General features: G+C 42.5%; 1 protein-coding gene across 1 annotated transcript in view; it reads right to left on the reverse strand.

The window, feature by feature from the left end:
* The window catches only part of KHDRBS2 (KH RNA binding domain containing, signal transduction associated 2), a 1,768,831-nt gene that overhangs the window by 989,328 nt on the left and 755,072 nt on the right, over positions 1 to 24,431 (reverse strand). Inside the window, exon 5 of the mRNA XM_078646808.1 lies at positions 17,792 to 17,938. Coding sequence (XP_078502934.1) covers positions 17,792 to 17,938 — 147 coding nt within the window. The remainder of the gene's footprint in view (positions 1 to 17,791; positions 17,939 to 24,431) is intronic.

Raw genomic sequence — 24,431 nt, forward strand, 5'->3', positions numbered from 1 at the left:
TTTTCAATTTGAACTTAAGAAGAGGTTTTGGTGATTTATGTAGGAGTTACTGTAAATTTATAATGTAGGATTTCAAACCAGTTGGGTTGATTTGTTAATTAAGGATCCACTCTGATTTATTTATTACCCATTGTTCAATGCCTGATTAAAAACATAGGGGCAGATTTATAAAGGCCTTGCGCCGCCGGTGCGTCACTTTTTCCCATGTTAAAAATGACGCACCGGCGGCGCAAGGCCTTCATAAATCTGCCCTATAATCTTTGAGTATGGCACTGCATACAAGACATAGTGTAGTTGTAACAGCCTGATATTGATGTGATTCTCTTTAAGAATCAAATAAGAACATCTTTGAGCTGGTTGTCTATCTGAGCAATATAACTACATTACACACCTTTGCCATGCCTACCCCACTAACTGATGTAAATATCTATGTAGTGCATTGTCCTTTGGAGGCTACCAGTCACACCATTAGGACATTAGTGATACCTCAGTTTTCAGCAAGTAGCTGAAGATTCGGCTGTTCAAGTAGTGTTGGCTAGGCTTACACCTGCTCAGTGCCAGGATACCCTCCGTGGTAATAGTGCGCTCTGTAAAACTGCATAGCAAAACAGGTAAAGAAACCATGTAGAATATCCTAAAAGGACACTAGCAAATTTGATGGAAATAGTAAACACGAGGCACAACCATGTTGTGTTGTCACTTGATTACTGTAGGTGTTCACAAATGCTTCACACACTGCCTCTAAGATAAGCCTGTCTGTTCATGCCAAGCTACCAAGGGGGTGAGCAGGGGTTATTTTAGGAGTATACCCCCTTACACTGACTAGAGGCAAGGGTCCCTATTGGGCACAAGTACCTACCTGTGCCAACTAGAGACCCCCAAATCTAACAGTGACTTAAAGCTAATGTCCCATAAACTAGACCTCCCTCCTGCCACATATTTCTCAGTATTTTAATAGCGGAGTTTAAGCCAGTGACACACTTCCTGACACCATTTTCATATGTAGGACAATAGCAGGAACAATGGCCTAAACAAAAATTTGAAATGATTGACAGATTAACCTATTATTTGTATTACAACCAGCTTTATCCCAGTATTAGATTCCAAAGGTAACATCTATGAAACAGTATATGACACTTGCATACATTAAAAGTGGCATACCTTTCATTGCATGAAGTGTGTCCATGTAAATCTGTTCTACCGAGTGTGATTTGTTTTTAGGAAAGTGGATTATTATTTGAGGGGACAAATGTCCACCTGAAAGGATAAGACCACCACTTGCTAGATGTCCAACAAATGAAATGTATTAGTTTTGTGAGAAAAACTAAGACCAAAGTGTCAATAGTCCAATAAGGGGAACCAACGATATACATTTTTACATATTTAAAGTAAAAAAGCACCAGTACACAGAAAGCACCCAATGTAAGTCAATGCTCACAGAAGAACAGGATCAATGTGCAATTTCAGGCTGACCATGATGGAACTCGGGTTGAATACACCAAGTTGATAGGCCTGAAAGTCAAAAAGCTTAAATGCGTTTCTAAGTCCCACTTCAGAAAGGGACTTTTTCACTTTCTTGAAGAAAAATGTTGAGATTTCTTTTCAGTCTTAATGCAGAATGGGACTTTGTAAAATCTTGAAAATAAAAATCCTGTCTGTTCAAACTATAGCTGTCGATATGAAATGAAACGCAGTGTATCTAACACAGGCTGGCCCTGCGGGTTTCTCTATGAAAATAGAATAGGATTTAGTTGCTTTGTCTGGGGTGTGGAGATCACCAGGTGAGATGAAGCTGAAATACAATCGATGCTGTAAAACTGCTGGTTGGATACTTTTTTGCTACTGGTACTATTTAAACTATGTTTTCAGAAGTTTTCAAACTTTCTTCTGCTGCCCAAACACTCACAGCAATACACTTCTGAGAGCTTCAGGAACTCAAAACAAAGCATTAAGGGCCAGATGTAGGAGCCAAAATACCGGTCGGTAACGGCCGATTTCGGCCGTTACCGACCGGTATTTAGGAATTGGCATGTAGGGGGCATGTCATTTACAGAATCAGTAAATTTACCGATTCGGTAAATATACAGAATCGGTAAAATACCGAATCTGTAAATTTACCGATTCTGCAAATGACATGTAGGTGGCACTTCAGAAAGTGCCACAGGCCCTTAAGAGTCGGTATTTTACCACCCAATCCTATTGGGTGGTAAAATACCGAATACAGGTGTGCATGCACATCTGTGCATGCACACCTGTGCAAGGTGACACACAGACATGTCCTTAGGGCATGTATGTGTGCCACATGTAAGACGTGCCTGTATTTGGGGTGCTAGAGGGTGTCAAAGTGACACCCCCTGCACCCTTGCAGAAATCGGTATTTACCGAGTCGGTAAATACCGATTCGGTATTGCCCATTGATTCCTATGGGCTTCAAGGCCCATAGGAATCAATGGGCAATACCGAATTGGTATTTACCGATTCGGTAAATACCGATTTTTACAGATTCGGTATTGCAAATACAGAATTTACCTAAATCTCCCTCCTTCTATTTTACCGATTCATAAATACCGAATTGGTAAAATTCGGTATTTATGAGTCGGTAAAATAGAATTGCCTACATCTAGCCCTAAGACACTCTCAGGGTGTCAGGCAGAGGCCAACAGCAAAGTCCAGTTCCGGTCCAGTTGTCACTGGTCCACTGAATTCTTCACATAAATGTCCATCTATTTCCCATGGTCCTGAACCACCCAAGGGATCAGTCTTGTGAACCTTGGAGATCTTTGTCTGGTTGGATTTGAGGTGGAATAAGGCTTAAACTTCTCATGTACTTCTCACAGGTCGCAAATGCCAAGTGCAAATGGTTCATGCGACCTGATATCATTTCACAAGACTAACAATGCTCTGAGGAAGTCTGGGTGAGATTCAGTTTTGTAGGGTTCACCAGGCTATGGATGAGAGACACCCTGTGGCACTCCTAGTATTGCTCTCACCACTTAAGTAAATGCTCGTAAGCCCTGGCCTACATAACTTTTAAGTAGTTCCTGTTCCCCTTACTGCAATCTGGCTTAAAAAGCAATGAGTCAGGGCAAATCCAAAATTACCAAATTCTTCACCCGCACTAAACTTGGGCTTTGAGAGCTGCGGGTTAGTAGAGAGGTGTACTATGGAGATCATAAATGTCCTTCTACATCTAGCACTGAAATCCAATTTGAAGCAGCCCCTATTCCCACTACATAAAATGATCCAGAAATCGAGTAAGACAAAGCATGGTCCTTCAGTAACCAGATAAAGCATACACATGAATTGTTACCTGGGCCTGTTTGATCCCTTTCAAAAGTGCAAATGTTTTACTTGTGTTTCAGACAGGTCTGTCGTACAGGGTTTGATTCTAGTATGCCTTTAGGAGGGGCAGCAGCCCACACCGTGAATATTCAGCTGAGCTCCGTTGTGTCATTCCGGCCCATTCAGGTCAACCTGTCAATCAAAGTGATCTATTGTTTGGCTCCTGGAAGGAACCTCATACCTCATTACGGGCAGGACAGGATCTGCAGACTAAGAAGGATTAGCCTATAGTGAGTCAGGCAAGTAATGATAGCTTTTCTGGAAGTTATATTGAATCTGGTTAGAAAAAATAAGACTTTACCAATGAAGTGGATTGAAAAAACAGTTGGAAAAGTGTCCTACTGGATAATGCAGAAATAGTGATTTAATCTGCTTTATCAAGTTCAAGTGCATTGTTTCAGTTAATTAAAACCATAACAATTCCTCATATTTATAGAATAAACTAGTACCATATATAACGAGATGAAATGGTACATCCCAAGAAGAGTTAAAATTCGTCATTTTAAAGCAGGGGAAGAATATGTGCAAATATGCAAGGCCATGACATTGTCACAATTTAAAGTATAACATATTACCATATATAACAAAATACAGTAATACATCCTAAAGAAAGTGCAACCCATCATTTTACTCAAAAACTTACATGATTAAAAACAAACAGTTTTAAAAGATGAGAAGTATATGTGCAAATACTCAAGGCCATGACAATTTCACCATTTAAAGTATGAAATAGTATCATATATAAGGTAATAAAATAATAAATCCTAAGGAAAGGTACAATCTATCTTTTTGCCCTGAAATGACATGATAAAAACCAATCAGTTTTAAAACCTGGGCAGTATTTGCGCAAATACTCAAAGCCAATGTAACTAATATTCAGCCACCTATTCGACTCAAGCAGGTTAGAGTGTTTTTTAGGTTGTGCATGTGGACTGGTCATGAGAATAGTAAATTCAGTATTTATTCAGTTGGGGCCACTGCCAGATATGTAGCAAGTTTGCAGTTTAGGTGGAGGTCTCCAGAATTAAGGCATTCTGTTATATATTCCCTACATATATGGATCCCTCTGTTGTTGAAACTTTGTAGGTTGTGAGTGAAGATTGCACAGTTTGGGACAGGTGCAGATCCAATGTTTGAGATCTTTTTTACCTTTCGAAAGTCTACATGATGTCGGAGTAGCATGTTTCAAAATTGGCAGGTTTGCTAGTGTTGGTAAGAAACCCAGGCAGGGAATAATGAAGTTGTGCTTTATACAGAAAAGGAGAATGCCTGGTAAGGTGCTGGGGCCTGGGTGTTGTAGTATTTGATTACCATCCAGGCGTGAGAGTGGGAGCTGCATTTGATTTTGTCTTAAAAACAAAATTGGAGCTTTGTCGCCCTATTGGTCACCTTTTTAAAGGCATTGTATGGCGGACTTGCAGCCCATAGTTCAGTTAGACACAGTTGTTTGAGGGAAGCATTCAGATATTTATAGTGTTCCCACTTGTGGTCACTTTGAAGAGCATGATGTGCAGTTTAGAGTCGAATTGTGAAATTGAGTGATCTAATTCCAACTTTTTATTGCTGTTAATCTTCTGGCCAGGTCTTTCTTAATCAGCCCAAATTCGAGCCAAATTTGTGCTGGTGATGCGCTTTGGGGTGGTTGAACACTTGCCTAAAGGTATTTGTCTGGATTTTATCCACTATTGCAGCATCCTCCCTCCCATGGTCACACTAGCACATGTAATGACTGGTAGAAGTTTGCGGGAAATAACTAGGAAGAGTGGTTCAATGTATGGCCTTTCCAGTTTTTTTGCCAGAATTTCAAAGGCTGGATCAATGCAAGCTCCTTCTTCTCCATATATTGTTTTGGCGGCAGAAGTTTCCTTTTAAATCGAGTTACAGTCCCAGATATTAGTAATTAGATACTGTTTCCAGTTAGGCATCTTTTAACATCATTTGGGGGGGTCTGTCTCGCTCAATAAATGATGGACATTGTTTCAGTTTTGGTCAGATTGGCCTTCAGATGGTTACTTCTCGCGTACCGTGCCAGGATGTCAACTGATCTTTGTAGGCCTACTTTGGTTGAACTAAAAAGCACAATGTCCTCTTTGCATGCTAGATGAGTGAGACTAAGGGGACACAACTGGGGAGGATGGGAGTTTTCCTGATCCAAGGCTGGCGATAGATCTTCCATAAACAAGTTAAAGAGATGAGGTGCTAACACACATCCCTGTTTTAGTCCTTGTTGAGTCAGGGTCTTCGTGGTTATTCTGGGGCCATCTTCTATTCTTATTTGAATCCAGGTTTCAGAGTTTAGTTACTGGACGGCTCGTAGCTGTTTTTTCGGGATACCCTGCTCTACAGCCTCTTCCACAATAGCACACGGTTTGCATGGTCAAAAGTTGCTTTGAAATCAATGAAGTAGAGGAGTAGCTTTTTCTTAGCCCACTTGAATTGGACAATCAGAAAGGCAGTTGCTAGTATATGTGTTGTTGGCCCTACACCTTTTCTAAACCCAGACTGGTTTCATGGAATCATTTTAGCTTTAGTTGACCAGTAAGTTAAATACATCAGTAGTAGGGACACATAGTGTCACCTCCTTTAATATATAGGATGTATTATGGAGCCTTGCTAACTCTCTGGTACAGTGCCACTGAGCTAAGGGGTACTTCCTTGAATAACATGCCGAATAGTATTGACCAGAATTCTACATCTTCTTTAAAAAGGGTTTGTGGAAGGCCATTTGGCCCCCGGTGCTCCTACACAATGACCTCTGAGTAGGGCCTTTTTGATTTGAGGTGGAGAGTAAGAATTTTCATCACTTGGTGTGGGTGTGGTTTTAGTTCCCGATGCCTTCCTAATTGATTAAACTTGAGGTGTTGAACTCTTCTTGGTCATAGGTTTATTGCAAATCTGTTTGGCGGGTAGATCACTCATAATTCCTCTGTAATGTTTGAATTATTTATCCTTTTCTTTTTGTGTTAAGGTTGCTTTTGGTTTCCAAAGATTTCCTTGGTTAGTTTGCCTCGCATTAAATATTAGCTTTGAAACTGTTTTTTAACTTTTTCCAGGTGGGCGAAAGGCGTGGTTTCGTTCTTTGCGTGACTGATAGGCCAGATTTAAATCTTTGCAACTCACATGGGCCTGGTGTCACTGAAGATGCCTGCTTTAATATGGCAGCAACAAAGCCTAACCAAGCGTCAATTAGACCATCTGTGCCGTTAATACTGTGTATCATTAGATCTTTAACCTGAGATGCAAGGTGTACTGTGAATTTGTTAGATCATTGTAGTCACTTTAACTTAGTTGTTTCTGTCACAACAGTTTCTGATGGAGCCAGTGTGTGTAAATGTGGCACTAATTCTAATGACAGAAGCTGGAACGGATCATCACTGTCCATTGTATATTTTATTGAAACATGCTTAACCAGTGGGATCATAGCTAGAGAGAATATTGTATAGTTATTTGACTGACCATGAATTGGGACCATAGTATATGTGGTCTGGCATTTACAAATCTTTTGTTTAGGACCCTAATTCACAATCATGACACATTTTTCCCTATTGAGGTCTTAATTTTTGAGTTTGCCTCTTTCAGAATTTTCCAGAATGATTTTTCAGTGTGTTTAGTATGTCATCATCTATGGTATAGATTACATTTGAATTGAAATCTCCCATCAGTATTATGTCCCATGCCAGGTTTCCTTGCTTGTGGATTATTATGGTGGATGTTGCTTTTTCTATTAGCGCTTTATTCTTTGCTAAATGTGGTTGAATGCAGATGTGAAACAAAAGTATCAGCGGTCTCTTGTCTTGGTTTCTAAGTTTAATGATTAGGAGGCCTGGGTTTACGTGTGATTGTTCTTCCATGGGGATGTTAAGCTGAGTGATATATTGACAGCTAGGCCCTCTTGCGGTTTCCCATGGCACTTGGATTTTGTGGCCATGATTTGAGGATGTATAAAATGTAATTTCTTGAAGCACAATTAAGGGCCTGATTAAGATCTAAGTGGTTTGGGTCCCACTGTCACTTTTTTCTTCCAGTTTTCCCACCTGCCGCCTTGGCGGTCCATCTGCTCGATTTAGATGTTGGCTAGTAACTGGAGTGAAAACCGGCATAGTCCCGCTGCCTCTGCCAGGATTTATTTGCCCCATTAATGGCATCAGACGTAGAAGTGACTTTTGGAGGGAGTCTCACCAAGATTCCTGCTGTCCAGATGATAATGTGCCTTTCCTTTGATGCAACTGTGGTTGGGAACCCTCCATACTCGAGTTGGTGGAATCAAAGAAAAAGAGGTGATAACTCACCTTTTTTTCAGAGTCCCACCACTGAATCCGTCTGGAACATCATTGTCCAGGTCCTTGTTGCGCTGCTCCTACTTGACCACAACACTCAGCCACACCATTGTCACCAGTATATGAGGTATGCCTTTGCGGTCAGTTTGGTTGTACATTTAAAAGTGTGTGTATGTTGTTGGTGTGCTATGCTAGACATAAAAAAAAATGGTCATTACACATTGCCTTCATGTACATTTTGACAGAATCACAACATATATGTGTATTGAGATGAAGATAAATTGTACTCATCAGTCTCCTCACCACCAATGCCTCACTGCATCAGAACTACGTGGACATGACACCACCAGCACAGCGGGAATATCTAAATCGACTTGGTGGAAACAGTGACGGAGTTCTGTTATCCAGTAGAGAAGACCACCACCAAGATGGTGTCCTGTCTAGTGCCGCAACATCTAAATATAGCATGTAGACAGCAATCAGCTCAACGGACTACTTGGGACTACGGCCATGGCAGGATGGTCATAATACCATAAAGATCTAAATCAGGCCCTATGTCTTTATTTGCCCAATTCTGCAGAGGAGAGCCATCTTCCAATAGTAATTTCACTCCAGTATTATTCCAAGATAATAAATTAAATCCTATATGTCGGGTGCTGATCCATTTGAATGGTGGATTCATATGGAGGGTGAGGCATTTAAACCTGGAAGGGTCCGGTCCCATTGAGAATTTGTTTGATGTATGAATGCTTGCTTTCACCTTAACTCATTCATTCATGCAATGGAGTTGCTCTTGCACCCGGCAGTACCAAATGGACAGTGATTGCTGTAGGGGGCTGTGGAGCATTTCTTCATAGCAGAGGTAATGGGTACCCAGTGGAGGCTGGAGTCTTTTTAGCATTATGCCCCAGCTTTTGAAAACCTTGACCTTGCTTATGAGCATTGATGCTATTTCATTGGATGGCCAAGTTTTTTAGTTTTTTTTGTTTTTTGAGTAAGTACACTGTGGCTCGCCCGGGGACTATTCACCTTGACTTCATGGAATTGTCTTCAGCCTTTGACTGTGTCATCAGGAATAAGCTTTAGCAGTCCATGAGGGCAATGAGAGTTGAAAATGGTGTTGTAGACTTCCTAGAGGATCTACACAGGTCCACAAAAGCAAATGTCAGGTTCTCTCACAAGGGATTTTAATATTAAAAAGGGAGTTCAACAAGGATGTATTTTGGCTCCCTTTTTGTTTAATTTTTATATTAATGAATTAGATAGCGTCTTCAGGGGGTTGGGGGGTCATTGCCCCAGAGTAGGTCGGCGTGGGATTCCCACCCTGTTATATGCGGACGATGCCGTCCTCATATCCAGGACAGAAAGGGGACTACAAGCACTTTTAACTGCTTTCTCTGAATTTATGTTGGACAGGGATTTGACATCAAATAATACTAAATCCTATGTTATGCAGGTGGGCCAGTCTCCTAAAAAGAACTTCCGATTCAAATTTGGAGACTCAAAAATTCCCTTTACTAATACGTTTTCTTATTTAGGGGTCCTTTTTGACAATAAGCTTAAATGGGGGCCCCATATATTGAAAAAGAAAGGGGATGTTGGGAAGGTGAATGCAGGAATTTTTAACTTAGCCTCCAAACTGGGAAAAAAGCCTACTGGAGCCATGCTGCAAGTCTACAAGGCTAAATCTTTGGCTACAGCATCCTACGACAGTGAAATATGGAACTATAATGTTGAAGACTGCCTACAAACTGCGGAGAACGATTTTTGGAAACGTTTACTGTGTGTTCCAAGGGGCACATCAAACTTAGTTGTCCAGGAGGAATTGGGGATCCAGTTTGTCAGTGATGTACTCTTCCTGCGTCCTCTGACTTGCTGGCTAAAAACGTGGCTGAATCCTGACATCCCCCAGACTCACCTGATTTTAAAAAGACTGCATGTCTCTGTATAACTTGACCGCAGTACCGTGGCTGAATTATATTATGAAAAGTCTCGCAAGCTTAGGGCGGGGGGAGTTATTTGTTAACCCTGAATGTATTAAAAAGGGAGATGTGGAGGGAATTAAAACTGCCTTTCTATTAGATAGGAAATTGACTAGGGAAGCTAAGGAGGTGCAGAAACCTAGCATACAGACATATATCATGTCGAAAACAACCCCGAGAGCAGAGTTATACCTCTTGGGTACATTGTCTACGTTTGATGAAATTCCGATTAACTAGGTTCCGTATGAACCTGTTCCATCATTTGCTTGTAAGACCAAAATGTTTTATTTATAATAAAGTGGCAGCTCCCTGCGGCTGCGACGGTAAGTCTCCACAGGATATGCTGCATTTTATGTTTTTATGCCAACTGTATGTATTCCCACGTAAACGCAATCTGGTCCCTCTTTTAAAAAAACGTAACTCTGGGCAGGTCCGACCAGCTATGATGTACCTACAACTATTGAAGGAGGATTGCCTATTTTTTATTGTGACATTTTTTAAATCAATTGTTTAGTCTAGGAAGTATATGGACCTGTAATGAATCATTTCTATATTTTTATTAATTATTTATTAATTGTATGCTGCAATGGATATTATTCTAATAATGAACTGTCACTTTTTGTTGTATCATAAACTGAAATGATTTCTCTTCTAGTGCCCTAAATTAATTATTGATTGGATATCGCTGTTGATACTATGTTAAATAATGCACTTTTATCTTTATGTATTAGTATGTGTAACTTTTATGATTTGCAACCTAAACTGAATAAAGTTTCTTTGAATTGAATTGAATTGGATGGCCAAGTTGTTAATGTGAGTTCTGGTCAAGAGGGAATGTCATTTGCCAGGAATTCCACTGCTAGCAAATCACTCAATGTCATATCTTTTAATTCAAAGATTTCTCCAAGTAGCTTAATGATACTTCCTCTATTGAGGATATCCAGCTATCCTCAAGTACTATGTTCTGGTTTGAATAAGAGTTTGTCTACTCTCTATTTTGGAGAGTTTTTCTGGCAGACAAGAGGATTTTATTTTAGTTCTCAGTTATTTTGTAGCTAGTATGGCAGCATTTGGGAGCTTATGGTGATTATGATTACCTGCAATGTCAGCCTTTTGTTGCATGTTGTAGTTCAGACGACGTGGGCTCCTTTTAGGATGTTTAGATTGTCCACCGAAATGAGAAGAACGGTCACCCAGGCCCTTGTCAGCAGCAGGCTGAACTACTATGCTGGAGCCTCTGACAAACTCCTGAAGCGGCTGCAACACATCCTGAACGCCTCTGCACGCCTGATCCTCAACATCCCTTGCCTCAGCCACATCACCCCTCACCTGAGAGACCTGCACTACCTCCCCATCAACAAGAGGATAACCTTCAAGTTTCTCACCCACGCACACAAGGCACTCCACAACACAGGATCTACGTACCTAAACAGATGACTCAACCTCTACACCCCCGCCCGCCAGCTTCGCTTCGCCGACCTTGCCCTCGCCACAATACCCCGCATCCGAAGAGCAACCTCCGGCGGCAGATCCTTCTCCCACCTCACCCCCAAAACCTGGAAAACCCTCCCCATCCACAAACCGCAGACCCAAGATCTGCTGACCTTTAGAAGACTCCTCAAGATCTGGCTCTTCGAGCAGTAGCAGCATCCCCCCCCCCAACACCTTGAGACCCTCATGGGTATGTAATGCACTCTACTAATGCTATGATTGATTGATTTATCAACTATGCTGCAGGTACTAAAGGTATGGTTCAGTTGCAACCATTGATTAAGATAGACATTGAATGTGGCTTCACTAGATGTGAAGTTGGATTGTCTTGAGTCTCAGAGTGCATGGTGCATGGTGCCAGTTGTTGGTGCAAGCATTTTAACAGTGTCAGTCATTTGTGTGGTAGGCTTTTTTGACCTGGATAGGGTCAGGTTAGATTAAGTGACTCCTGGCTTGTATCCCTGATTTCCGAGACTCCGTTCAGACAGTCTCTGAGGTGCACATGCATCAAAATAGGCAATTGCAATTTCTTAACTGCGCTTATTAAGGAATCGCAAATGCCTATGCATGTAGGAATCGCAATAAATATTGCGATTCCTACACATTCCTTAAGTGCGACATGCAAATTACGACTTTCAATTAAGGGTATGGCTTCCCATTGATTCCTATAAGCCTATAGGCCCATAGGAGTGCATTGTTATCACATGCTGCACACACACATGCCATAAGGGCCCTATATTTCTCTCTCCTAGTCAAAAGTGCGGTTGTCATAGGCATGGGTGTCACTTGGTTTTAGACCCTTTGATTGAAATAAATTGTCACTATGAGTGCTGGTGCTTGCTGTTTGGTTTCCCTACTTTCAGTTTTTTTGACTTTTAGTGTTTTCATCCCTCTGTGGTATTATGTTGAGAGTCTATTGAAGCGGTGTCCGAGATTTTAGTGTCATCTAGGTGACAGACCGATGCATTGATGAGAACCCTACTTGTCCCTTCTTTGATCCTTTGCCCAAAAATGAGGAACATTTGTTGTGGTGGCTGTTTCCTTTGGGTGTTGTTTTTCATTTCTTGTCTTCTTTGCCTGTTTTGACTGCCTTTTAGTTGGTTGGTGGGATGGGGGATTTTGTTCGAACACACTATGGACCTTGTACTGGGTTTGGTGGCGGTGACAATATCCTATAGATCTTCTTTATTCTTTGTTAGTAAATGATCCTGTTGACCTCCAGGAGTTTTCTTGCTCAGCACTTGTTAATTCCTGGTTTGGAGTCCTAGATTGGGTTTGTATCACCTTAACTGGGTCGCTTCTTAAAGATTAATGCCAGAGATGGAGGTGGCCATCATGTTCATTAGGTCAATATGCCCATCTAAAGTGGAGATTTAGAACTTCATTTGCCATTTACAGGGTAGTAAGTAGTGTCTCCCACCAGCCCAGGTCTTGGTGTGTGTTTTTTGTCTGAGGTTGTTTGAAACTCTTTCTTCATTTGTGTGCTGATTTGTGTGTCAGGGTTTTGCCATGCATTTGAGAGGATTCTTTCCACATCATTGTGGCTACCTTAAAAATTAATTGGTGGCTGTTCTTAGATTTGAGTGTTATTTTGTTACACTCTTCCACAGTGAGCTTGGGCCTTTGGTTTAAGTCAAATTCAGTGTTGCGTTGGCATTCTTTTTGGTGACTAATAAGTGTTGTTTTTTATCCTAGGTTTCTTTTCATAGATTTTTTCCTTGTGCTAGCCTAGTTAATTTGTTTGTGCTTGCTGGAGACACAGGCATCTGATTGTCATCTAGACTTAGGGCCCGATGGAGGTGGCCCATTACCGGTAGGTAAATCCGAAATTCTATAAATTTCAGGCTTACCGACCGGTATTGAGACATTCCTGATGTAGGGGATGATTCTGTAAATAACAAATCGGTATTTACTGATTCGGTATTTACCAAATCATCTTTTACCGATTCTGAATTTACCGAATCGGTAAATGACATGTAGGAAGCACTTTTAAGAGTGCTGTTGTGCTTTAAGGATTTGTTATTCACCACCAACTATTAGTTGGTGGTAAATAACAAATACCTTTGAAAATGCAAATCTGTGCATTTTCAACATTGCCATGTGGCAGACATACATGCCCTTAAGGCATGTATGTGTGCCACATTTGCACACAAGCACTATTCAGGGATGCAACAGGGTGTCAATGTGACACCCTGCCACCCTTGAAGGTTTCCCTATTTTACCGAATCTGTATTTACCGATTCGGTAATTCACAGGAATGAATGGGAATTACCGAATCGGTGAATACCGAATCGGACCGATTCGGTAATTATTACCGATTTTTTGGCTACATAGCATTTACCGATTCTAAAATACTGAATCGGTAAAATTCGGTGTTTTAGAATCGGTAAATGTACTTTACCTACATCTGGCCCTTAGTGTTTTAACTTCAAAAGCCTGTATAAGATGTGTATTGCTTGAAAGAGAAATTGACCTGTACCAATAACCATCCAGCCCGGCGTTGCCAGAATAAATACCCTGACTAGCATTATTTATGCTTTCCTGAAATAAGCAAGCAGTGCTGGTTTATTTCCCCAAAGTAGGTCACTATTGAAAATCAAGGGGACTCGATCCCCAAACTTCCATTGGCAGATTTAGTTTTTTTGGTCTTTGCTTGTATCACTCCATATTGGACGCTTCAAAGATTTGTAGACTGGTGGATGATGGGATTCCCTGACCGCATCATTGCAAGGCGTTTTTGTCTGCTTACCGTTCATTTGCCATATCTGTAAGCTTTGACCTTTCCTGTATTGTGGTTGAATTAAGCTTTTCCTGTTGAGTTGTTTTGATGTTTTCCCAATATTACACTTGGATACCGATGACCCTTATTGAGCTGAATACTGCAGTCTTCTCAACAGCCCCTACATATGAATTGGTGGCTGCATGGGGTTTAGGCTGGGAGGGCAAGAGCATAGTTGCCTCTTGGGTTTGCTTTATGTCGGCAGAGCGCTGGAGCAGGTGGTGGAACTTCAAGAGGGGGAGCTCACCCAACAACAAGCCACACCCAGACCTATTGGGCCTCTTCCGCGGATCAGGGCTTAACCAACACAGTGGTGCCTAATCCAGCTACATCCCTCCCACTAACACACCACATACCGTCTGTTTGTGTGAAAAATTGTGGAAGCAGTAGTAAGGCCTTAAGTACTGAGTGGAACAGGTTTTTCTTCAAACTCTAATTCTCTAGACCACAATTTCTGCCCCCACATAATTCTGGTGTTAGTTTGTGGTGGCTGGTGGACAGGGAAATAAAGCAAGGTGAGCTGGGATGGGGGTTAGCGAGGTATGCCCACCACAGCAGTCACCTCTATGTCACCTTTATGTCGCTCAGTCACTCTGTTTTGCTGACTTTGTATTAAGAGGTATGGTGTGAGCTCAGTGGAGCTCACCCCATACCAACAGAGCAGGTCAGGACAGGGTAGTACCAATACGATGGGTCTCCCTGGGCAGAGCTTGATGCCACTCAACACTGCATAACACTCTTAGCCTCCACTCCTCTCTACTGGCTCTGCAATCCGCACAAGGGGATAAGCTTTCTCAATACTTCTTATGGTAACAGTTAAACCCAATACCGCAAAGAAAGTTTTTGATGATTTATTCACTGTAGGTATATGCTAGCATTAGTTAGGCATGTACCGCTTTGAGGGTTTTTAGGCTTGAAAAAAAGGATATTTCTACATTTCTTTCTGTGAACATGAGAATTTTCAGGCTACAGGGGACCTGTGTCATGTTTGCAGCGTCACAAAGCGGGCTCTACAATGTTGCTCTTCAGTCTAATTATGTCATTCAATGGTACAGGCCACAAGAAACATAATCACATCACTCCAATCCTAATGGAACTCCATTACAAAGCCTTCACAATCAGCACCTCTGCTTGTCTTGAAGACTATCTCACAATCCGAGATGGTTTGCAAAACAAACACAGCCAGGGCACTATCAGACTGCAGACTAAGAAGAGAGAAAAAAGAAAAAACAAGACAACACAACTCTTTCATGTATGTACCTAGGATTTGGAATACCAACTTCATTTCATCAGGACTGCCCAATGCTGCTCTAATTTAGAAAAGAGTTGGAGGCTCACCTCTTTAAAGAACACTACATCACAATGCTTTAACTGTCCACAACTCAGCTTCCTCTCATTTACTCGTTGACTTAAAACTTGCCTTTAACAATGATCAGCACTCTGCTGCTTTTCAGGTTAGGTTCACACCATAGAAATTCTATATACATACATAGATACACAGATGCATTTTTTACACCATATACAATTGCCTTATAGTAAAAGGTAAATGTGCCAAATCATGTTTTAGGCTCAGTTCAACTTTGAATTAGGGTTAATGCTGGGCACTGGATAGCGATGTCCCAGTGTTAGATTTCAAAATTACTAGCAGGTGAGTCCTAAAAAAACCAGAAAGAAATAGTAGCCATTTTTCAACAGCTTTCTTAAACAAATTGATCCAAAGAGAGAACATGATTAATGTACATAATTCATTGTAATACATTATTATTATGTTTCTTTCTTAAACTTTATATTCATGCTGAAATTCAACTATAATCTCACATTAATATGGCACCGAATGTTTTGCTAGTCTGGAGAGAAGTTCTGTGTACTATACATTGTTGTATCATCATAAAACGTTTATATTAGCTTACTCTTTAATTTGTGCAATGTAGAGAGGCTAAATAAAATTGGATTAAAAATTATGGGCCTGATAATGATGTTGGTCGGAAAGCCTCCAACAACTGGTCGCAGGCTTTCCGACAGACATGGTAGGTGTAAAGCCCAAACCCCATATTATGATGACGGCGGTCGGAGTTTAAACCAGCCGGGGAATCCGGCGCAGTTCCGACTGGCTCAGTCGGAAAGCCCTCATATTCCCTTAAGGATGGCGTTTCCGCAGTCTGCATTATAATGTCAGTTTCCAACAGCCAATCCATGTTGGCCTTTCCAACATGGATTGGCGGGCAAAAACTGACCTTTGGGGCCTCCAGCAGGGCCTCTTGCCCTCCTCATTTAGCCCTTGGGGCACCTCTAGTGCCCCCCCTTAACATCTCTGCTGTTGTGCTGCGGGCGATTTCAGCCCGCCACACAAGCTCCTATTGAAAAATTGAAGTTTGCGACAGCACCATAATTGCGTGGTTGGAACTGCCGAACTATGGGCAGGTGGTTCCTTCCACGAAACGGTGTCGGTCGGAGGCAACTCCGACTGACATTGTAATGATGGCCTAAGTATCTAAAATAACAACTGCTTTTTATCCACATTCCAGATATCAATATTATCAAATTTTTACTCCAGTCTCCTGTTTAACTCAAAATTCTGCATTTTAAAGGTAGAAGAAAATTGTCTTCTAGTTTTGCCAATCTAAGTCATTAGTGTGTTGGAGGTAGGCCTGTACCTCACTTGTGCAGCACACCACACCCACCAAAAGGCAGGCTTACCAAAGTCCTCCTGAACACTAGTAGAGAGATGGCAAACACCAATATTGAAATTCGGTTGACTTTGTCATTGACTCATAATCCTGTGTTTAATGACCATGAGATAAATTATCCAATTTTTGTTTAGGTTACACCACTAGAATAATTAGCATAGTGCTGCACTAAACAGCCACAGTCAATTGAAAGTAAAACACTTGATCACTTTTTAGATTAAGTGTCCATAAAACGTAACAAAACAAAACAAATACTTCCATACTTAATTTAAACTGTAGGAAAAATATTTTCGATCTCAAGTATTTCCTTTCTTTCTCTCACTTTTAATTCATCATTCAAAAAAGCCAATTCATACTAAATTTCCCAGACTTTTTAGATGCAATATTCGGTAGTTCAGTTTGACAGCAAGACCACCTCAATGATAACTGATTTTATGGAACTTATGGCCAGATGTAGTAAGCACTTTAATAGGGGCAAACAATCCAATTTGGTGTTTATGATCAATAAAATGCGTGTTTCTATATACTAATCCCATATTAGAAGTCGGAAATGTTTTTCTTAATCCTAAAATGGAATTTCGAATGAATACTGAGTCAGTATGTGGAAGGGGCATGTTGTAGGTGTCCCTTCCAAATGTGAATCGGTATTCTATGTATTACTGTTTGACAACCGATATCCAGTCAAAAAGATTGACATTTTATTGATACCTCAAAGGAGTAGGTAATGCACTTGGAAAAAAAGGATTAGGTCTCCCTGGTGAATGTACAACAAACTGTTTGTTTAGTAAACTGTGGTCCACAGGACCACTGCCAACTCTTAAACAAACTTTTTAGAAAATGAACAGACATTTTTAAATGGAGTAGTGCTGCATTTAAAAAAAAAGTTTAATTTATTTGAAACACATCACAAACACGGTGGTCTACCAACTCCAGCAGTCCACCATCACTACAATTTTTGATCTTCCTGATTAATATGGATGTGGTAGATTGGAATGCAACCGCCTACGATTCAGAATTTTAACAGCCAACCTATTCGTGCATAGATAATTTCTTAAAATAATTAACTGGTCACAAAAATACAGGCCACAAATTTCGACCTGTAAATAGTACATTTAGCCCATTGATCAATCAGCTTGTTAAGTAATCTTTCCCAGTTGGCAATTTCCCGTAAAAATATCAATGCGGTACTCTGGGCTCACAAGCAGAATGAAATAGACATCAGAGTCTACTTACTGGTACAAGGAATTTCTTAATCTCATCTAGGGCATGGCTCATTCGTGAATATGCTTCCCCAGGCGGTGCAAACACTTCCATTAACACGTGAAGCTCATCACTCAAGTGTGAATATTTGGCTTCGCCACTTTTCCTGAGTTCTTCCTCCTGTGAATGAAATTTCAAATGAGGAAAATATGTAAACCAATTATATAAACATTATATTTAAATTGAACCAAAAACGAGAGCATTCCAAAGAATTAATCTAAAAGAAAACATAAAAAAATACAAATTCAACACAAAACACTTGAACTAAAAACGTAACGCTATCTGAGAATGTTGCAAGATGTTATACATTTTTAGCACTGGCAATGACTACTTTACATCAATGAAATATAGAGTAATATATGCAGTTATATTATTAAGAGCTAACTGTGTGTTTTCCTATTGTGTTTGTGTATTTCAAAGAGCTGTGTATTTACACCCGGTTTCTCTACTTTACTGCATCATGTGATCCTGAACTCATCACAGTATCTTCTGCAGATTTCCATATCAGACTTATCAGCGTTCAGAAAACGGCAAAAGGCTGTTATTAATATCTCTATAATGGAACAAACCTCCTCAAAGGAACCCATTTGGTCACATTTTAAAAGCAGATGCAGGATGCTACCATGTGGAAACAAGGATAGTATGCCAATCGCACAGTATGAGATATTACTTTTTTTAAGCGCAAACTATTAGGAACCAGTGTTTCCTTTCAAATATTACAATTGAATACTTGGATGTAGATTGCAGCACAATGATAGTCAATATATTGATGAATAAATGTAAATAAGCAGAATTGCATTGGTTTGTATGAGCACTGCTAGCATCCTGTCTTTGACACACAGCCTAGTTCATTAAAAAGATAGAAGTTGGAAGCATTTTTTAATACATGAAGGCAGTAACAGGGCCATTCTTTGGATGAGTTTATACAATGAGAGAGATGCCTAGAAGGAAATGAAGATTCCACCAGGATGAAAAATATCAAATATTTGTTTACAATATACGAAATTGTAAAACACATATTTTTAATAACTTTACATTTTTAACATGCATCTGTAAACACATACAACATATTAACAAAATAAATGTATAGTTTGCATGCACTTTTCTAACACTAGCTCTGCAAACATAGTAATAAGTACATATAATTTGTTGTTGAACATATTTAATTTTCTAACTCCAGATCAATAAATATTGACTCAATTCCCCAGTCCTTCAAACATCTCTTTGCATTTATTTGGGGGATTTATACAATTCTAAATTCAATCTTGTAAACACTGGAGTATTTGCATATAATTGGGAGGGAATATGTACTATTTTAGCTCATTCTAACAAACATTGAGGCCATTGCATACATTTTGGGGTAAGTTATTTAACTGTGGTACAAAAAATATTGGACTGGGTGCAGATATTTGAGAATTTTGGAAGTATTTAAAACACTTGCATGGTCAAAAATTAATTTGTAAAATATTTTAAGCCATTAATTTATAAATTGATTATCACTTCCTTCACACAATTTAAATTATTTGAGAATATTTAACCCATTTAAATGAAAATAAATTAAAAACAAATACAATAACATAAATGTAGATTAAAATACTTTTTAAATAAAATATAAAGTTTTCAAAAGTGATTTACCCAAAGAAAAATATATTTGTTTGAAAAACCTAAATTAATCAAAAATAGTTTTATTTTTTGCTTATTTATTAAATTGGAGTTCATTAAAAGGGCCATCGCTGTGGGATGGAGACTGGCCGACATGTAGTCGGCGGTTCCACCTGCATTATTATGATGAGACCGCAGTGTAGGTGGTTGGAAACATGTCTTCTGCTATTTTGGCTTGTGTTGAAGCCAATAAAAGGGCTGCAGCAAAAGCTGCAGTAGTAAAAGACATATTTACAAACATCCATGCACTGTGTGCCAGGCGCCATGTGGTGCCTGGCACAGGATGCATGGATATTTTTGTGGGCACCACATGTCCCCCCCGGCCACATAGCGGAGGCCCACAGGGGACAGGGACCCTGCTATGGGCCCCCAAAGTCCCTCTCTGACAGCCATTGCATGGCAGTGGGACCGCCATTAATATGCTGCTGGCAATAGATATCGTAGTCCCTACGGCGGTGTCTGTGCAGGCTTTGCCTTCATTGTAGGGATTACTGTCAACACGCCACACTGATGGGCTCCTTGAGCCAGTCAGAGGTGGCGCTCTTTCATAGTATCTTCTGTGTTCTGACCGTCTGTATCTTAATCCGGCAGTCTGACCATTGCCCTGGATTTTGGGCAGACTGCCACTGATGGCCAGTCAATGGCGATCTGCCTGACATCAAAATGAGGGCCACCATGTTTTATTTAATTAAAAAATAGAAAAGTATTTTACAAAAAAGGATCAAATGTTAATGATCTTATTTTTTTATTTTAAAATACTGCCACCCAATGCCACAATCAAACCCACACCAATCCAAACAAAAGGAAGTTTGACCAGTCATTTAAAAAAATACAATAATAATTTAAAGCATCAAAAGGTAATAATACATTGTTTTATAAAAACACAACTCACTCAGTAGCCCAATAAATTCCAATAACCAAAAATGCATTTAAAAGTGAAAATATGTATGATATATTTTACATTATCAGTAACAATCTAACTTTAAAACAAAGCAACTAAATCTACACAAATATTATATTAAACACCTTGCTATTTATCTGATCAATACTTTAAACTTCAATATTAATGTGGGAAAAATGATGAACTTACCCACAATATTCCCACCCTCGATATTTATTATTCCTGATGTTTTGACCGTGATATTTTTGGATCAATATTTAGGATCTGCAGTTTGGTGAGTAGGTCCAGGTCTACCACATTCTATACACAAACAACTTCTTTTTAACTAGGCTGTTGTTAATGGATTTTTTTTTTTAATTTTGCTATAATGTTTGACTCCTACTCAAAATATTATTTCTGTGAAATTTTCCAATGCATTATCAGTATTCGCCAATAAACACTCTGCAATTGTTTAGTGGGTCATGTCACGTTTTTTGTGATCCTCATTTGATTCGTGTGTCAACATCATGGTTATAAAACCTGACTTTAGATGTGCCAGAGGTTTGTGTAAAGTATACAAATGTAAAATTGAGGAATCAAAGTAACCTGCTTGCTCATTAGAAAGAAAGAATATAAGCTACTTATTTGTTTGCACAGACAAGCCTACAATGTCCTGCTGTCTTTGTATTGCATCCAGTACTCTTTATTTTGACAGAGTGTCCAAGGACAACAAATGCCACCAAAAGTTCTAATACCATTAGCATAGCAAGAAAGAAATTATCCCTGATGGTAAGCAATAGGGTTTGAAATCAGAGCAGAGATAAACATAAAGTAGAGAGGTCTTTCATGTGAGTGGAGCAAAACTCATAATACCAGTGCTCGACGTATTGTGGAAACTACAAAGTGGGAGCCAGCCTTTTATAGCATATTTGATGGAAAAAGGTCAATTAAATTAGGGCTGTTCTTTTTTGGATCCAAAGTTTTGAGTAATTGCCTAAAAATATCTAGGACTTATTGCAATAGAACAATTGTCAATGTATGTACTGGGCCAATGGTCAAACGACCTGATATTCCTTAACAAGTGTTTTATTTCTGTAGATGTTCAACTGCTAGCAAGTTGGTCATTTGATACACGGCTAGGCAGGAAATACATAATTCTTCCTAGTGGGTTGTACACACATCAAATGTTGTAAGGGAACATGATTAAAAGACTTATGAAGATAAGTGGTCATGTCTAGTCTTTATTTTTACCTAAGAGGGGGTTTGCAAAATTTCTTGAAGTAACAACTGCCTATTCTTGTTTCATTCTCCTCTGAGCTGCAAGATGAGGGAAATGAGCATAACATTATGAGACACACTTTTCTTTTGTCTTGGAAGTGGATAATGTCCCCAGAAAATACCTCCTTTGCTGGATACATCTGTATTATGTAATTAACTCCAACCACGGAGCAGCATTGGTGCTTAATAAAGTATGGATTGGCGCTTCCTAATACTTAGAAAGCTGTTCTGTACCTGAATCAATATTTTGAATAGTCATTGTTACAGTATTTAGATAATATCCTATTTTTTTATGGACTTTACTCCCAAGGACGATTATTTAATGTAGCTATTTACCCACAAAGCCATAAAAACTAGGAACCATACACATTGGTATTGGTGCTATGTATTAATACTGTAATTACATCCATTTGTTTTATAATTATAGGAACTATGTTGATATTTTGCATTACCTTTTTGACCTTCAGTATTTGCAGGCAGAGAGATGGGCCTAAAGGATTCACACTTAAGACTAGGGTTGGGCGTAGTTTGCGTAGTGCCACTACGCACACTATGCAGAATTTTGGAGAAAAAAAATAGTGGAAAACGGGGTGTGTCCTGAGGGTCAGTGTGCCGGGACAGGGGTCCCTCGTGCCTGGGCAGACTCCCTGATCTCCCAGGCCTGGTAGGAGCCCGGGAGCCCTGCAGCCCCGGAGCCCTGCAGCCCCGGAGCCCTGCAGACCCAGAGCCCTGCAGTCCCCGAGCCCTGGAGCCCCGGAGCCCTGCAGCCCCAGAGCCCTGCAGCCCCTGGGGCCCTGCAGCTCCCGAGCCCTGGAGCGCTGGAGCCCTGGAGCCCTGGAGCCCTGCAGCCCGGAGCCCTGCAGCCTCGGAGCCCTGCAGCCCCCGGAGCCCTACAGTCCCCGGAGCCCTGCAGTCCCCGAGCCCCCGGAGCCCTGCAGCCCTGCAGTCCCCGAGCCCTCGAGCCCCGGAGCCCTGCAGCCCCGGAGCCCTGCAAGGGCAGGCTGGAGCCCTCCCGCGGAGACTCGGGGCAGGCAGATTGGCGTCATTTCGGTCCCGGCCATCTGGTCGCCCCTCTCGCCTCGGCCATCTGGTCGCGCCCAATGCTCTCCTATGGGGCGACCAGATGGCCGGGCTTCCCTGGAAGTCCCGATGAGGTGCCATTCACCTCCCGGATCCCAGGCAGGGCTCCAGGAGGTCGGGCAGGTTTGCGCCCCGGGTCCCCTCTGTCACCACGAGTGCACACATTACATGAAAGGGGGGTAATTTTCCTCTGGAATACTAGGGCCAAGGGTATGGCCGGACACCCTCCCAGGCGGGCGGTTCCCTGGCGGGGACCTGATGGGCTGTGTTCCCGGGCAACACCTCCCAGGCGTCCGGGGCTCCCTCCTCCGGCCCGCGGCATGGCAAAGTACCCGGGACGGGCTCCATGGGTCCAGGGCCCTGCAACCCCGGAGCCCTGCAGCCCCTGGAGCCCTGCAGCCCGGAGCCCTGCAGATTGGGAGCCCCGGAGCCCTGGAGCCCTGGAGCCCTGGAGCCCCGGAACCCTGGAGCCCTGCAGCCCGGGAGCCCCGGAGCCCCGGAGCCCCGGAGCCCTGGAGCCCTGGAGCTCTGGAGCCCTGAAGCTTCAGAGCCCTGAAGCCTCAGAGCCCTGCGGCCCCGGAGCCCTGGGAGGGCAGGCGGGAGCCCTGCCGCAGAGGCTCGGGGCAGGCAGATTGGCGTCATTTCGGTCCAGGCCATCTGGTCGCCCCTCTCGCCTCGGCCATCTGGTTGCACCCAATGCTTCCCAATGGGGCGACCAGATGGCCGGGTTTCCCTGGAAGTCCCGATGAGGTGCCATTCGCCTCCCGGATCCAAGGCAGGGCTCCAGGAAGTCGGGCACATTTGCGCCCTGGGTCCCGTCTGTCATCACGAGTGCACGGATTACATGAAAGGGGGGTAATTTTCCTCTGGATTACTAGGGGCACGGGTATGCCCGGACACCCTCCCAGGCGGGCGGTTCCCTGCCGGGGACCAGATGGGCTGTGTTCCTGGGCAACACCTCCCAGACGTCCGGGGCTCCCTCCTCTGGCCCGTGGCGTGGCATAGTACCCGGGACGGGCTCCATGGGTCCCGGGCCCTACAACCCCGGAGCCCTGCAGCCCCTGGAGCCCTGCAGCCCTGGAGCCCCGGAGCCCTGCAGCCCAGGAGCCCCGGAGACCTGGAGCTCTGGAGCCCTGGAGCCCCGGAGCCCCGGAGCCCTGGAGCCGTGCAGCCCTGCAGCCCGGGAGCCCCAGAGCCCTGGAGCCTCAGAGCCCTGGAGCCTTGGAGCCCTGGAGCCCTGGAGCCCTGCAGCCCTGGAGCTCTGGAGCCCTGGAGCCCCGGAACCCCGGAGCCCTGGTGCCCTGCAGCCCTGCAGCTTGGGAGCCCCGGAGCCCTGGAGCCTCAGACCCCTGGAGCCCTGGAGCCCTGGAGCCTCGGAGCCCTGTGGCCCCGAAGCCCTAGGAGGGCAGGCGGGAACCCTGCCGCGGAGGCTCGGGGCAGGCAGATTGGCGTCAGTTCGGTCCCGGCCATCTGGTCGCCCCTCTTGCCTCGGCCATCTGGTCGCGCCCAATGCTACCCAATGGGGCGACCAGATGGCCGGGTTTCCCTGGAAGTCCCGATGAGGTGCCATTCGCCTCCCGGATCCCAGGCAGGGCTCCAGGAAGTCGGGCACGTTTGTGCCCTGGGTCCCCTCTGTCACCACGAGTGCACGGATTACATGAAAGGGGGGTAATTTTCCTCCGGATTACTAGGGGCAAGGGTATGCCCGGACAC

The sequence above is a fragment of the Lissotriton helveticus genome, chromosome 6 (assembly GCF_964261635.1).
Source record: "Lissotriton helveticus chromosome 6, aLisHel1.1, whole genome shotgun sequence".
Classification (NCBI taxonomy): Eukaryota; Metazoa; Chordata; class Amphibia; order Caudata; family Salamandridae; genus Lissotriton; species Lissotriton helveticus.